Consider the following 14848-nt stretch of genomic DNA (forward strand, 5'->3'; position numbering starts at 1 on the left):
GTGAATAACATAATGTATTCATCCACTAAACATATGCCATGTAATTCAAGGCTATACAGAGCTTGAGTGTATTTCTTCCTCTTCTCTGTAGCTTGACTGTTAAAATAGTCTACCCCTATAAATTATGCTTTAAATAGGATAGCCATTTTTTCAGCTATCTCACTAAGAGATTCTCCAACTAGGACTGACTCTTTGGTTTCTAATGAAGTCATGTCTCAAGCAATTTTAACTGATCTCATAAGACGCATTTCTAGAAGTTTAATGAATCATTCTCTGTTGAGATCAAGTGTTCGTGTTGCGATTCTCATAGCTGATGTCTAGTCATCTATGAGATGTTCTCTGTTTTTAAAATCTAATACATCTAGGTTAAACATGACCCCATAAAGATGTATAGCTTCTAAAACAGTTTTCCTATAGGGTGTTTGGTGCAAGAGAATTTGACTTCTCTTTGTCCTTGTTCCCGCTGGGTGTGATTCTCCACTAGTATGAAAATCAAGTTGGGATTCTCTCATATTTATATTCTGAGATCCCATACTTTCTCTTGGTAGTTCCTGAGAAGATGACCAGGTTATGGAGGGTTGTTCTCCTCCCGTTGTATTCATCTTCATTTCTACGACCTTGAGGTTCGCAAATGATTCAGCAAGGTCTTGGAGATCATCGAGACCAATCCTTTCTAAAGTTGTCATCATATTAATTTCTTTTCTGAGACAGATTTAATTAGATTGATAATCTTTTCTTCTTCAGTCAAAGGTTTTTGCACTACTTTGGTCTTCCCTCGTTGATGTAACAAGGGTTCAGTACCAAAGGATGGTGGTAACCTTCCTTCTGAAGTTCTTTTACTAGAACGTGGTTGTTGTTCTAGAATTTGAATTCTTGTTCGAATATCCTTTAATATTCCAAGAATTTCTTCCTGGTTTTCAAGCATTTTCTCCACATTTTGGGGTACATAATACATCATGTTGCCGTAATTCTGTATCGTCTTTTGAATTTCTCTAAGATCTCCAAAGAGTTTAGAGAAATCCAGTTCTATTTCTAGGAACCTGTTATTTTGAATCATAAGTTTACTTTAGGCTTCTGATAAGTTCCTTATTCTTGATATCTAACATTGGTTAGATCTTCCTGCTTCGAATATTATATTCTAATGATTTGGAATATATCCTGTAAATAATTAATCTCGAACATGGGTTCGGATTCATGTTAATTGAGAAAATTCTCCTCCTCAAATATTTAATTATTTTATAATAATAAATTTGTATGTTTGAAATAATTTTATCTCGACTCTGATACCATTTTCTCCCAGGAAAATCAATCCATTTGATTTATCAACTATAAGGGCAAATAAGGATATTTTTGTCTTTTTAAATACTTTTTAGGTAGTTGAACCAAAGTTTTTTAGTGTAGCTAGGTAGTAAATTTAAAGTTTAGTTTGGTTTGGATATTTTTTCACAATTTACTTCTTTTTTTTAATCAAACTTTTAGTTTTCTCTTTAAAAGAATTAATTTGTAATTTAAATATGACGCTAAATTAGCATGGCCTTGTTTGCATGGGACACGTAGCTTAAGGAGAGGAAATGGTCGCAATTCTCATACAAGAAAATGTGGTAAGACCCTACAAGACAAGCACAATTAATGGTGGGAAATATACACAACGCTCCCATTTTTTGTGAGGTTGATTCAAAAAACTATGATATTCTAAATAATAAGCTAAATATTTGTATCAACTAGAAAATCACGTGAAATCGATTTTATTTTAAAGAAAAATAGTTAATCTAATAAATAAAAATGAAAATCATTCATATTAATCACATATATGAAGTTTGCATTTTTCACGTGTTTTATTTTAAATTTTAATTACTTCACTTTTCCTCTTATATAATATTGTTCTTTTTTTTTATTGATTACAAATATTTTCTCATTATACTCAGTCTCAATCATATACTTTTTTGGTCGTAAATGATTCACAAACATTGTTATTATCATTTTTAATGATTTTGTTGACTATTTTTGTTTTCTGTAATGTGACCGTCATTGTTATACTATATTATTTTTTCTTTGTTACAATTGGTTTATTGGACACTAATTGTGAGAATCCAAATTTTTAGGTTCATAATTAATTAAATATAGACATGTATAAGAATTTATTTTCGAGTTATAATAAATTCGAAAATATTAAATAATACGTGAGTGTAATTTATAATACATTGATTTTTTTTAAAAAAAAAACATAATACTATTTTTTTAATGAGATAATATACATATATTTTTTTATTGTGGTGCAAGATTACTAAAAATTTATAATACATAAAAAAAGTGACCAAAATTTTACATACACGTGCTAAAACTTGGGATAAAGTATGAATAATATTAAATTTTAAGATTAAAATAGAAGTTTTACTTTTCATTTTATATTTTATTTCTATATAATAAAAAATTATGACAAATTTTAAAAATATTAAAAATTTTGGTTGCAAGTTGTTAGCATATAAAAGTTGGGAAGTCGGGAAGTGTTAATAGTCTCCATTTCTAAAATAAATTATCTAGTAATTTATATACTTTTTACTTGGAATTTTGAATCAATTAATGTTTCATTCTTATTTTTTTTCACGTAACTTAAAAATTAATTTCTTTAATTGATCACAGTAAAATGTTACTAACAAAATTGCAAATTTATAATAAAATATGATTGTAAAATTTATTGGGAACGTAATTTCTTAAACATATTTTTTTAAATAGAAACACATTGAATACAAATTAATTTCAATATTTAGTGTGTATGTATGTAAAATGAGGAAAAGAGTTCAAAATAAAATTCATCATTTGATACACAGAATAAGATAAAAGATGTGATTAATATATAAAATACATTAATAATGTTATTGATGTGAGAGAAATAATAATAATAATAATAATAATAATAATAATATATGGAGAGTATAATAAAAAAAGATATAAAGATAATATTATAATTTTATATTAATGATGTGACTGATGTGTGAGAAATAATTATTGATTTGATTGATGTAAAATGAATAATTAATTATTTTATTGAAAAAGATAAACATATTGATATTTGATAGGATAAGACCAATCTCATCTCATTCCAACTACCAAACATAATCTTAGATACTGTTTGGTTTGTAGTATAAAACATATAATATGTAGATAATTAATATTTTTGAATAATAAAATAAATAAAATGATAATTAATACAATGATTGATTAAATTTCATATAATACGATATTATCGTTTTGTTTTTTTTTAAAAAAATATTAATAAAATATTTATAATATTATTTATTAAGATTAATATTGTAATTTTAATTCAATGATTTAATTAATGTACTAATTTGATTGATACAAGATAAATAATTGATAAATAACATGATATTTGATTGGATAAAAATATGAATAAATAATATGATGAACGAAAAGTGATGTATCAAGGCAAAAGATTAAAATGATATGTTTTAATTGTAAATATATCAATAATAAAATATTTTTATTTAACCTTTCCTAGTTGACTTCAATCTTCACCGTCACCGCCCAAAATTCAAAGAAAAATGTCACTGACAGAAGAATATGTGTGGGATGAAAATTTAGGGATGTAAACGATCCAAACCAAATCAAACAGTATCAGGCTTGAGTTTGGTTTGTTGAAGATTGTTTGAGGCTCGAGCTCGATTCGAGCTTCTATTATCAGGCTCGAGCTCGGTTTGTATTGAAAACAATAAGCTCGAAAAAAGCTCGAGCTCGGCTCGTTAAAAGCTCGTTTATCATGTTAATCAAGCCGGGCTCGAGCTTGATTCATTAATAGCTCGATTATCATGTTTAACAAGCCTGGCTTGAGCTCGGCTCGTTTTCGAGCTCGTAAAGCATAGAATTGAGCTCGAGTTTGAGCTTGATTTGAGCTTGTTAAAAATTAAATCTATCTATTAACCAATTTTAAATCAGACATAAAAATATAAATTCATTCATAAATAATCAAAATAACAAAAATAACAACTAAAAAAAACATAAACTCATTATATTATTAAACATCCCAAACTAATACATCCAGCATCCAGATAACAAATATTCGTCATACACTGATATCACCATATAAATAAAATTGCAATAATTTAACTTCTTTAATACTCAATTCGCTGTGTTCCAAATAAATATTATTTTTTAATCAATATAAATTCATTATATTCAATTTAATATAATATTTTAGGATAATAGTTTGTAAAATTACTCAACGTGTATATGACTTGGTGATGTAAATTTTTTGGGGAAAATAGAATAAGTTGATGTATTTCTGTTAATTTATTATATTTTAAAGAACATTTTAGTATAATGATATGCAAGTAAAATAAAAAAATGTAAATGTGACTATGTGGTATAATTCATATTTTTTTTCAACTATGTTTTGTGACATTAGTACTAATATTTTTATTTTTCAACTCGATAAATGAGCCAAGTTCGAGCTTACGAGCCACCTAAACGAGTCGAGCTCGAGCTCGAGCTTACGAGCCACCTAAAAAAGTCGAGCTCAAGCTCGCGAGCCTATTATCAAACATATTTGCGAGCCTATTATCAAACATGTTTGCGAGCTCACGAGCCAAATATCCTTAGGCTTGAGCTTGGTTTGATTAAATTTTCGAGCTTGAAATCGAGCTTGAGTTTGGCTTGATTTGATTAACAAACGAACTCAAACGAGCTTTTTGTCGAGCCGAGCTTCGAATAGCTCGCAAACGATTTAGTTCATTTACATCCCTAGATGAAATAAATAAATTATAATAATAATAATAATAATAATAATAATAATAAATGTAATATCATCAGCCGAGGGTGTCTCCCAAATCAAGTAAAGGTATACGATGATAAATTTGAGATATGCATGATATATTATACGATAATAAACTTGAGATATGATTAAATTGTTAAAGATAATTTGGTCCGTTGATTCCAAGATGAATTTCTCCAGTTGCACAAATTTTTCGGCAATCACATTTATTGTTGCTTCCTCCATTAATTCCAAGATGAATTTCTGTTTGGCTAACTTAACTTGCTTATTCATATACACCCTACTAAAATTTTTAATTTGAAGATTTTTTTGTTAATTTGAATATTCATCATTTAAAATTTTTATTGATATAAATAAATAGAAAATAAAATATACATGTGATTCAAACTCCTGGTAGTATCATGTTTTAAAATAAAATGTTCTAACTTATGTTACAGATCTTGAACTACAACAAGTATGTGTGTTTGACCTTTAAGATATCAAATAAATAAATAAATAAATAAAACATATATTAATTTTCAATATTTGACGGATAAAGTGTAGAATGGTTGCAAAGATATTAATTATTATGTCAAGGTCTATGGTGCCCTTTTGTTTGGATGCACACAAATCCAAAATGTTGTGTATACAAGATAAAACATGAGGGTAGCTAGGTAAATTTCAGCTGAAAAAATGACCTTACAAATCTCCCAAATTAAGGAAAGGTATATGACTGATTTTGGGGTAATCTTCTCCTCCAATTCTCAACCGCGATTTGAAATTAGAGGGCATGCCAAATATGGTCAGGTTTGTGATGGAAGCCATGGAAATCATTCCTTCTGGAATCATCTCCAGTTTTGGACAATTACCGATCTGGAGATGCGAAAGATTTGGCATTGCCTCTTCTTCCACTCTCCATCCCACTAAATTCCTCAATCCCCAAAGTGCAAGAATCTTGAGCTGAGGAAATCCTTTACTCTTACAGACCATTTTCGTGCCAACAAATGCGTTAGAGCCCAACCAAAGGCATTGTAGCGTGGTAAGATTTTGTAGTGTTTCCATCGGATCTTCCACGATTTCATTACGAAAAAGCGACAACGAAACAAGATTCTGGAGTAACTGGGGGTCCCAGGCCGGCAATCTCCTCAATTTCCCTTTAATTGACAAATCATTGAGTGGGCAATGCATTAACGAATCAATGACACGTGAACCTTGTTCGGAACTCAAATCATCCCTCACACGAATTACTAAACTTACCTCCCGAAGCTGATCCTTGAGTTTAATGATGTGATCAACAACCAAAAATAAACTTTCTATATCATCAACAATCCCATCAAAACGTCGGAGGTTGGTTAATTTGAGGATATGGGTAGTATCAAAGACCAGACTATTGAACCCAATCAATGTCTCCAATTCCGTTAAGCCGTCGAGTCTCAGACTCCCATCATCAATTACCGACAACGACGGCTCCAGAAAGAGATGCCTCAATCGTCCCATCTTACCAATCGAATTTGGTAACATAATACGAATTCCCGATCGTAGATCCAATGATTGTAAACATGGTAGTTTGCAGACAAATTCTGGCATCTCCACGACTCTGCTATGTCTTATACTCAAATGCTTGAGCATCACTAGTTTCCTCACATCATGAGGTAACTTCTCATCCTCAAATTTGCAGTGTTCCAATACCAAGACTTTGAGAGATCGGAGCGATGCATTGTTGAGTAGATCTTGCCAAATGTTAGTAATATCATTAGAATCACTTCTCCGTTTGTATAGCAATAGAAGAGATCGTAAGTTTGCTTTTTTAAACTGTGCAACACTACATGCGTCGGTATCACCCAAATTGATAGCTAATCTTCGAATTTTTCCATGAGAATCCTCAAAAAACTGTTCTTCTTTTCCCTTTGACAAACATAAATCTCTCACCAAATCATGAAGGCGGCATGATTTATATCCATCAATATTCATTTTCACCTGAACCATGCATTTGCTTGCTAGCTCATTTAAATAACGTTCAGCAACATCCCTAAGAGTTTCATTTCGCCCTTGATGGTCTGATGATATCAATCCTTCTGCCATCCATATCAAATAAACATCGTCCACCTCAATATCTTCGTCCTCTCGAAAACATCCTAAATACAGGAAACATAACTTTAGGTAGTAAGGCAATACGTTGTAACTCAAGTTTAGCACCTGTTCTACCCTTTTATCAGTGGCATCAACACCTTTCCCATGCTTCAAGTATGAGTCCATATTCTCGAGGACCTTATTCCAGTCCCCTGGATTTTGTTGTCCTCGCAAAATTCCACCAACAACGGATACTGCTAGGGGTAGACACCCACATTTGCGTACTAATTGCCTTCCTGTAGCTTCAAACTGTTTCGAGTAAGCTGTGTGCACAATTGCCAAACATAAATCAATCTCCATCTTGATGAGATTAGCACAACAATAAACAAATAATAGGTTCGATAAATTTTTACATATAACAAATAAAATACAATAAAGAGTTGATTGATCTTTCATGATTTCATATTCCAAAAGAACAGGTTACCTTACAATTTCATATAGTTTTCCCAGTATAAAAAAGAGGCACCTGATAAAAAAAATAGTGAATCCAGTATTTGTATTGATAAGATTATTTTGATTTTATTGAAGTCCATCTTGACCTCGTAAAATTAATTTCACTTGATTGTCGTAGATATCACCTTAATCTTGAGCGAATAATGAACTTTAATAACTAACTCGAAGCTTTTCGAATTGTTGGTCAATATCTCCATGTTTTGGGAATTAAAGTGAAATATTCTTAATATGTAATCTCGATGTGTTTTTTTTATATTTAATTGAGTTAATTTTTTAAGATTAGGAAAATTCTAATTAATTTAAGGAAGTCTTGTGCTACAAAATATTGTCAAAATCTCGATATTTAAGGAAGTAATTAATTTTCCAAGGCGACTCTTTGACTAAACAAAGAAAAAAATATAACAGCGATCTATTTAGTTGGACTTACAAGACTTTGGCACAATAATCACTTTTTATTTCATTGGAGATTACTTGCTTGGACTTTAGTTATTACAAGTATCGATCAACCAACAGAATAAAACTAACCTTCAGATTGATGGATGGGAAGAGCTATCTTTTGAAGCAGATCCCAACTTTCATCATCCGTCAAGAAATCTAGTCTGTGGACAAATAATCCTGCAGTGTCTGCAACCCTTTGGTTTCGAGTGGTGACCAAAATTTTGGAATTGGATTCTGCAAGCGGAAATGCTTTCTTTAAGATATTCCAATGGTCAATTTCCCATATATCGTCAACAACTACCAGACACTTCTTCTCTTTCATTACATTGACTAGTTTTCTCACCATAAATTCGATTGTCTTTCCTTCATTGTTTTCTCCTGGAAGAAGTTGCCTCAATATTTCCTGGAAAATAGCTTCTGCTTGAAGTTTCTGCGTAATGCAAACCCAAGCACGAGCTTCAAAACAGAATAGTACATCCTTGTGGTGGTAAATTTTTCTGGCAAGAGTGGTCTTCCCCAAACCACCCATCCCACATATAGAAATCACTGGAGATGACCTATCATCATTTTTCATACGCAATACGAGACTCTTTATGTCCTTCTCCATCCCAACGAAGTGCTCTTCAATCTCATGATCGTATGTTTTCCTCAGCAATAGTTGATTGTAACTTGACGACCCCTCCCCGATACTTGACGACCCTTCCCCTTTAGTTATAGGCTTCAGGTCTTCGGTGAGTTTAGCCACGCGAGACATAATACTTTCGATCTCCTTCCCTATCTTATGAACATCCCAACACTCGCACAATTTGCAAGCAACTCTTTCGAGCAAGTTCCTCTCTCCTCCTTTTGATGTAACTTCCACAGCATATTCTTCAAGAACATCCTCAGCCCTTGTTGCCAGATCTATAAAATCTGAAACCCGACGACGCACGACGGCAGAGTCGTATCTTTCCGGCCACTTGTCGGCATCCTCCAAGAAATCACGCATTCTTTTTAGATCCCTTTCAAGATCCACAACCTTATCTTTAACACCATATAAAAACTTCACCTCTTCGATCGTTATATCACGCAGAGTTCCCACTGCCCAACTTGCAGCAGCATCAACCATCTTTTGGTCAAGCGTTTTTGGAAGAAGATTGTGTACTGTGTAGTTGCTGAGCGAACGGATGGATGGTCACATAGGATAAAGATAATAATAATATAGGAACTGCTCAGTACTGTTTACATATTGTCCGTGTGTACATTTTATATATACGTCATCTGTTAACATTTTTATATTGATATAATATATGAAAAGATTCACGATAATATACAAACAGAGAATTATATTGAAAATTAATTTTACATGGATAAAACACCTAAAAACAAGCAAAATATTCAAAATAGAACTGATAATTTTAGAAAACATTGATTTATTAAAAATCCCTTTCACCTCATAGTAAATATTGCTTTTGTCGATTCTACAGGTCCAAATGCTCGTATTTCTGAGATATTCACGTGAACATCTCTCATGAAATTAAAAAAAAATTGTGGACTATTGAATCAGTTCTTACAGACACTGTTTGTAAAGACATCATCGAATAAGCAGTAAATATTCAAGCTCCAACCTGTAAAATGTTTTCACATTTTATTTTTATATTTTTTGATGTGGACTCATGTCTCCACTTTGAAAATCTAAAATTTATTAAATTAAATACCCTTAAAAATATGATTATGGAGTTTAACACTAGATTTAAAGAAATTATATGTCACCGCTTATAACTTTTAAAAAATCTTTCATAGCAAGCAGTAGTTAATTTTTTTTCATAGAATTATTTTATGATATTCGAAAACAATCATATATAGGACCTGCTCACTGTTTGCAAATGATGTGACGGTCCAAATATCGTCACGTAATCACACAATATTTGATTTAACATGCATAAAACAATTTCGTTCGCTTACATAATAATATAATGCATATACGACAAAAATAACGAAATCAACACATTATTTATATCAATACATCAAAATCAATATAATCAGTCACTCATGTAACTCGAATACGACAATAAATTATAGTGTCTATGTAGTAGCCCGAGTTTCATTTTATTAATTAAATGAGATTAAAATAGATAAATATATTTAAGGCTCATTAATTAAGCATAATTATGGGTTAAATAGGTTCGGAAGCATCGAACCAGCGTTCGGAACCACCTATGTGTTCGGATAGTCCGAACAAAGAACGGTGCGTTCGAAGTCATTTCGGAAGCAACGATGCCAAGATCGGACCATAAAATCAAAGATCTCGTGTCAACGGTCCCGAAACTGAATTCGGTTCGTCGATTGGATAAACCGATAAATCATAAAATCAAAAATAAAACGATAAGTTTATTTCTCTCTTCGGTACTTCGCTTCTATCCATGGGCTCCAATGTATTTATATATATTTTTAATTTAAATTTTATATTGTATTTATCATTTTTTACACCTATATATTCGTTTGGATCGTTGAAACGATCAAATTTTCAAAACTCAAAACACAAAACTTCTATATTTTTTAGTTTTCTACGTCATCTCCAAATTTCAAATTATTTGTACTTCATATGATCAAGATATGACATATTTTTCTATCTCTCCCAAGTGGCTTCTTCGACACCCCTACATTCTCACTAAACCTCTTCACCTTCAGTATAAGCTTACTACGAAACTTTCGTTCAAATCGATCTAGAATACGAACCAGTTTCTCAACATAAGATACATCAAAATCTAATTGAACCTTGAAAATCTCTAACACATATAAAGGATCCGACTCATATTAGAGAGAGAGCCAATCGATAAGCCAAAATACCTATCATTTTTCAACTATTATCTTTTATTATTATTAATCATATTAGTAGCAATAATAAAATAAAAAATAAGTTGATGAATACGTATATATATTTTTTTCGAAAACTAAATTAACACATATTCAAATAAATAAAGAATTTTTTTTAAAACAATAAAAAAAGTACAAATTTTTTGGGAACATAAATTAATTGATATTTTACAAAAAATGAATTTTTAAGAAAAAAAATTGGTTGACTAACTCACTATTTTAAGATGATCTTTTTTTCAAATTATTGAACTTGAGTTTGATTTATATTTTTTGTATTTAATCTCAAGTCCTATTTTACTATTAAAAGATACTAGTATTTCATTCGTGCGAGGTACGAATTGTATCTCATATATAATATGATTGAAAATTGTCTTTCAAAATTTTGACCGTTTAACTAAAACGTAAAAACAAAGTAACTTGACCGTGACTAATACATTTAATTTAACATTCAAAAAAAAATTTATTACAAATTATGAAAATTTTCCTTAAATACAATATTTGTCGTTAGTTTTCTTGGTTACAGTCTCCATCACATATTAAAATTTTGAGGCCATTAGGATTTGAAACTTTGGATACATCGATGTATGGCTGACCATGAATCATGAAGTCGTGCACAACAACATGATAAATCAGATCCTCCTTCTCATCAAGAATTTAAGCTGAAATCATACCGTCTATTGTCTCTTCTTCTAGAAATTTGTCTTTTTATGGTGAAAGATAAGAATGTGTGTTTGAGACAACACCCTAGTTGACATGAATTTATTTTAATTATTATTTTTTATATAGAATTAAGAAATATTGACAAAAAATTTATATATTGTATGTTTGAAAAAAAATTATTGTATATTGTATCATATATTTTCATCATTAATAATTATTTTGTAAAATTTTGATTATTAAAAATAATTGTTTATTTTGTGAAGTAAGCGTATTTTAAATTTTTTACAATTAAACTTTCAAATTTAAATAATATATAAAAGAGATTTTTTTATTATGTGCATAAATTAAAATATATTTATTATTATTATATGTATTTAATTATTTTGTTTAAAAAATAAAAAAATCAAATCGGGTTTGTTTGGGTTGATTAGGTTAGTCGAGTTCGGATTGATCGTTTTGGGATTGATTCGGGTTCTGGTTGAGAAATTTTTTAGCAATACCTTGCGTCAACCTAACCCGAACCCATCTTACAAACTCGAATTGATATCACTATCCAGTTTTACAAGATTTACGTTGAAAGTCTTAATTATACGAGAGAAATTTTTACTTTATGAAAAATATTTTTTATTTTAGTTTAATTTTTTTCCCTCCGATTTTTGCAGTAGAATTCAATTTTGTCTTTTTAAAAATGATATATACCGTTGTATGCAATCACTAAGTTAGAGATCACAATATTTCTCATCAAATTTTGAAAAATTAAAATTTAATGTTTTCAAATAACTTAATTTGATTGGCGAACCACGGGCGGAGCCACATACATATACACTCAGCTTTAGTCCGGGTGGTCCGATTTTTTTTAAAAAAATTTATATGTAAATTTTGGAATAATATGATATTAGCCCGGGTAGATCAATTTAAAATATTAAAAGATTATAGAGTTTAAAATTCTAGCTCGGGCAGAGCCATATTTCTGACTCCGCCACTATGGCCAGGTATGAAAAAAAGTTTGAAGGAAAAGTATTAAATTAAAATTATAAATATTATTCGAAAAGTGAAAATTTCTGGTGCATAATTAAGAATCTCAACGTGAATATTGTAAAACTGGACAATAAATACTCAAAAAATATTATTTTTAAGCAAGACAAACAATTGTGGTTTGAAAAAAAACAATTTTTAGAAGAGTTTTGGGATAATTTCCTAATTTAATAGTAGCGTGTAACCCTCTATGTAACATTCAATGTACACAGTATTATCCGCATTATATATATATATATATATATATATATGATTTTATTTCGATCGGTATCTAAATTCATATATAATATGTCATTTGTTAATATTTTTATATTGATATATGAAAAGATCCACAATAAAAAATAAAAATTTATATTCAAATAGAGAATAATATTTAAAATAAATAGTTTTCAAGTATAGATTATCTAAAACTAGGACTGAGAAAAAATATTGAAATATCGAAATAACGCATTTTTCGTATCGAAAAAATACTGCAAAATCGAATTTTACGGTGTACCGAAATTTTCGATATGGTATCGGTATAACATTTACAAGAATTCAATATATCGAGTATACCAAATTAAATGTTGAATTAGAATGCAACCGTGAGCTATGATCTAGTCTCCAGATAAATATATACAATATATCTAATAAAATATTTAACTTCCGTTTGAACTCATCATATTATATTAGAATAGTATAGCTTGTGGAGCATTGCAAGATTTTTTACTCTGAATCATAATATTGTGAATGCGGTGTTTGGTAAGGGTCAGAAGCCACTCAATGCATTTTGAAGCCTACGAAATGTCCAATAGTTAGAAAATAACGGAGATTTCTTGTTTGAAATGGTGTGATGTCATGATTTTGAAGTTTTATTTTTCTCATTGTATTGCATTTTCATCATAGTTTTTTTTTTTCTGAAATAGAGTGAATTTATCTAAACAATTTGTTTTGTTCACTTAACAAATTGCTATTATTTTTGGTGATCATTGGTCTTGCAATTATAATAATTTTACAAAAACATGAATTTTTTTATATATAATCTATATGATAATATTTTATTGATATCATATCAAAATTTCGATATATAAATTTTTTTTCTCGTATCGATATTTTTAATATGATACTGACAGTTGAAACAAAAACGACAATCTCATGTGACCATTATTATTTTTTGTCCCTATTTCTTTCAAAGTCCAACCTGTAAAGCTAAATGTTTTGAAATTTAATTGTATTTTTTGATGTGGACTCCACTTTGAAAAGATATTATATATTATTAAAAATTAAATTGAATTGAATTGATTGCACAAGTAATTGAGGGGACCATAATTTTAACTTATTATTTTATTTTTTAATAATTAATATTATCATATTATTAAACCATCATCACTTTATATTATTAAATTATTAGATTAAAATTATTTTTTTTATTATTATTATTTTCATATGCCATTTAATTACGTTTTTAAGTCCATTTAATTACGAGCATCCCATTAAGGGAAAACATTTGGAAAAAACAAATATTCAAATGTCTCCGTAATTGAAATGTCCTCCATTGAGAAGGAAACATTTCGTCTTATTATAATTTTTTTAAAAATCTTTAATCGAATTATTTTATTTTTACACGTTGTCCATGTGTGCTCACAGGATAAAGATAAATGATTTTATTTATATATATATATATTTTTTGAACATATGATTTTATTTATATTGATATATGAAAAGATGCACGATAATAAAATAAAAATTTGTATTCAGAGAGAGAATTTTATTTAAAATAATTTTAAATTAAACAGTTTTCAAGGATGGATTATCTGAAACCAAGCAAAATATTCAAAACAGAACTGACAGTGAAAGCTTATTTAATTTCATCCAAAGAAAAAAACGACCATCCCATGTGACCATTAGCTGAAACTTAAAAACAATTTACTCGAAATAAATTGAGTACGGGTATGAGAATATTACCTTATCTTTGAATTCGTCCTGATTCTATTGATAATAATAATAATAATAATAATAATAATAATAATAATAATAATAATAATAATAATAGATTTTTTTTAATAATTAATAAAATAAGAAAACTCAAATATCATTCAAATCTCGTTCATATCCAATTAATCACTATGGATAATTATGTGGTTTCATTTTTTTTGTTTATTAAAATCATGAATTGCAAAAGTTTGTATAGTTTAAGTAATATTATTATTTATATATGTAATTAGATTATTGTATCAATATTTTTTAAATTAATTTGAATATTTTTTTTATTAATTAATTTAATCGATATTTGAAGTGACATAAACAGTGATACGACCATCTCATGGACCATACCCCTGTTTCTTTCAATGTCCAACCTGTAAAACTATATGTTTTCACATTTATTTATTTATTTATTTTTATATAAACGACTTTGAATAATTGAAGTCAATTATTATTCAATTAATTGCGGGGAAAAAAACTTACGTGAACTCTTATTTTAACTTATTAGGATTTATTTATAAGTGGTACACAATTTTTTATTCAAATTAT

The 14848-nt window shown here is 29.1% G+C and overlaps 2 protein-coding genes and 1 long non-coding RNA gene across 3 annotated transcripts in view; 2 read left to right on the top strand and 1 right to left on the bottom strand.

Moving 5' to 3' along the window:
• The window catches only part of LOC140987925 (uncharacterized), an 86085-nt gene that overhangs the window by 20526 nt on the left and 50711 nt on the right, over nucleotides 1–14848 (top strand). The gene's annotated exons all lie outside the window — the stretch shown is intronic.
• On the top strand, nucleotides 4808–5630 carry LOC140987581 (uncharacterized). The gene is made up of 2 exons (XR_012177169.1): nucleotides 4808–4852; nucleotides 5491–5630. It is a non-coding gene; the product is annotated as an uncharacterized lncRNA (long non-coding RNA).
• On the bottom strand, nucleotides 5317–9018 carry LOC140987580 (putative disease resistance protein At1g50180). The gene is made up of 2 exons (XM_073456147.1): nucleotides 7874–9018; nucleotides 5317–7158 (listed from the first exon to the last, which is right to left on the bottom strand). Exons 1-2 carry the CDS (start codon nucleotides 8892–8894, stop codon nucleotides 5465–5467), a joined length of 2715 nt encoding a protein of 904 aa, XP_073312248.1. The 5' UTR covers nucleotides 8895–9018; the 3' UTR covers nucleotides 5317–5464.

Source organism: Primulina huaijiensis, chromosome 11, assembly GCF_012295235.1.
Source record: "Primulina huaijiensis isolate GDHJ02 chromosome 11, ASM1229523v2, whole genome shotgun sequence".
Taxonomy (NCBI): domain Eukaryota; kingdom Viridiplantae; phylum Streptophyta; class Magnoliopsida; order Lamiales; family Gesneriaceae; genus Primulina; species Primulina huaijiensis.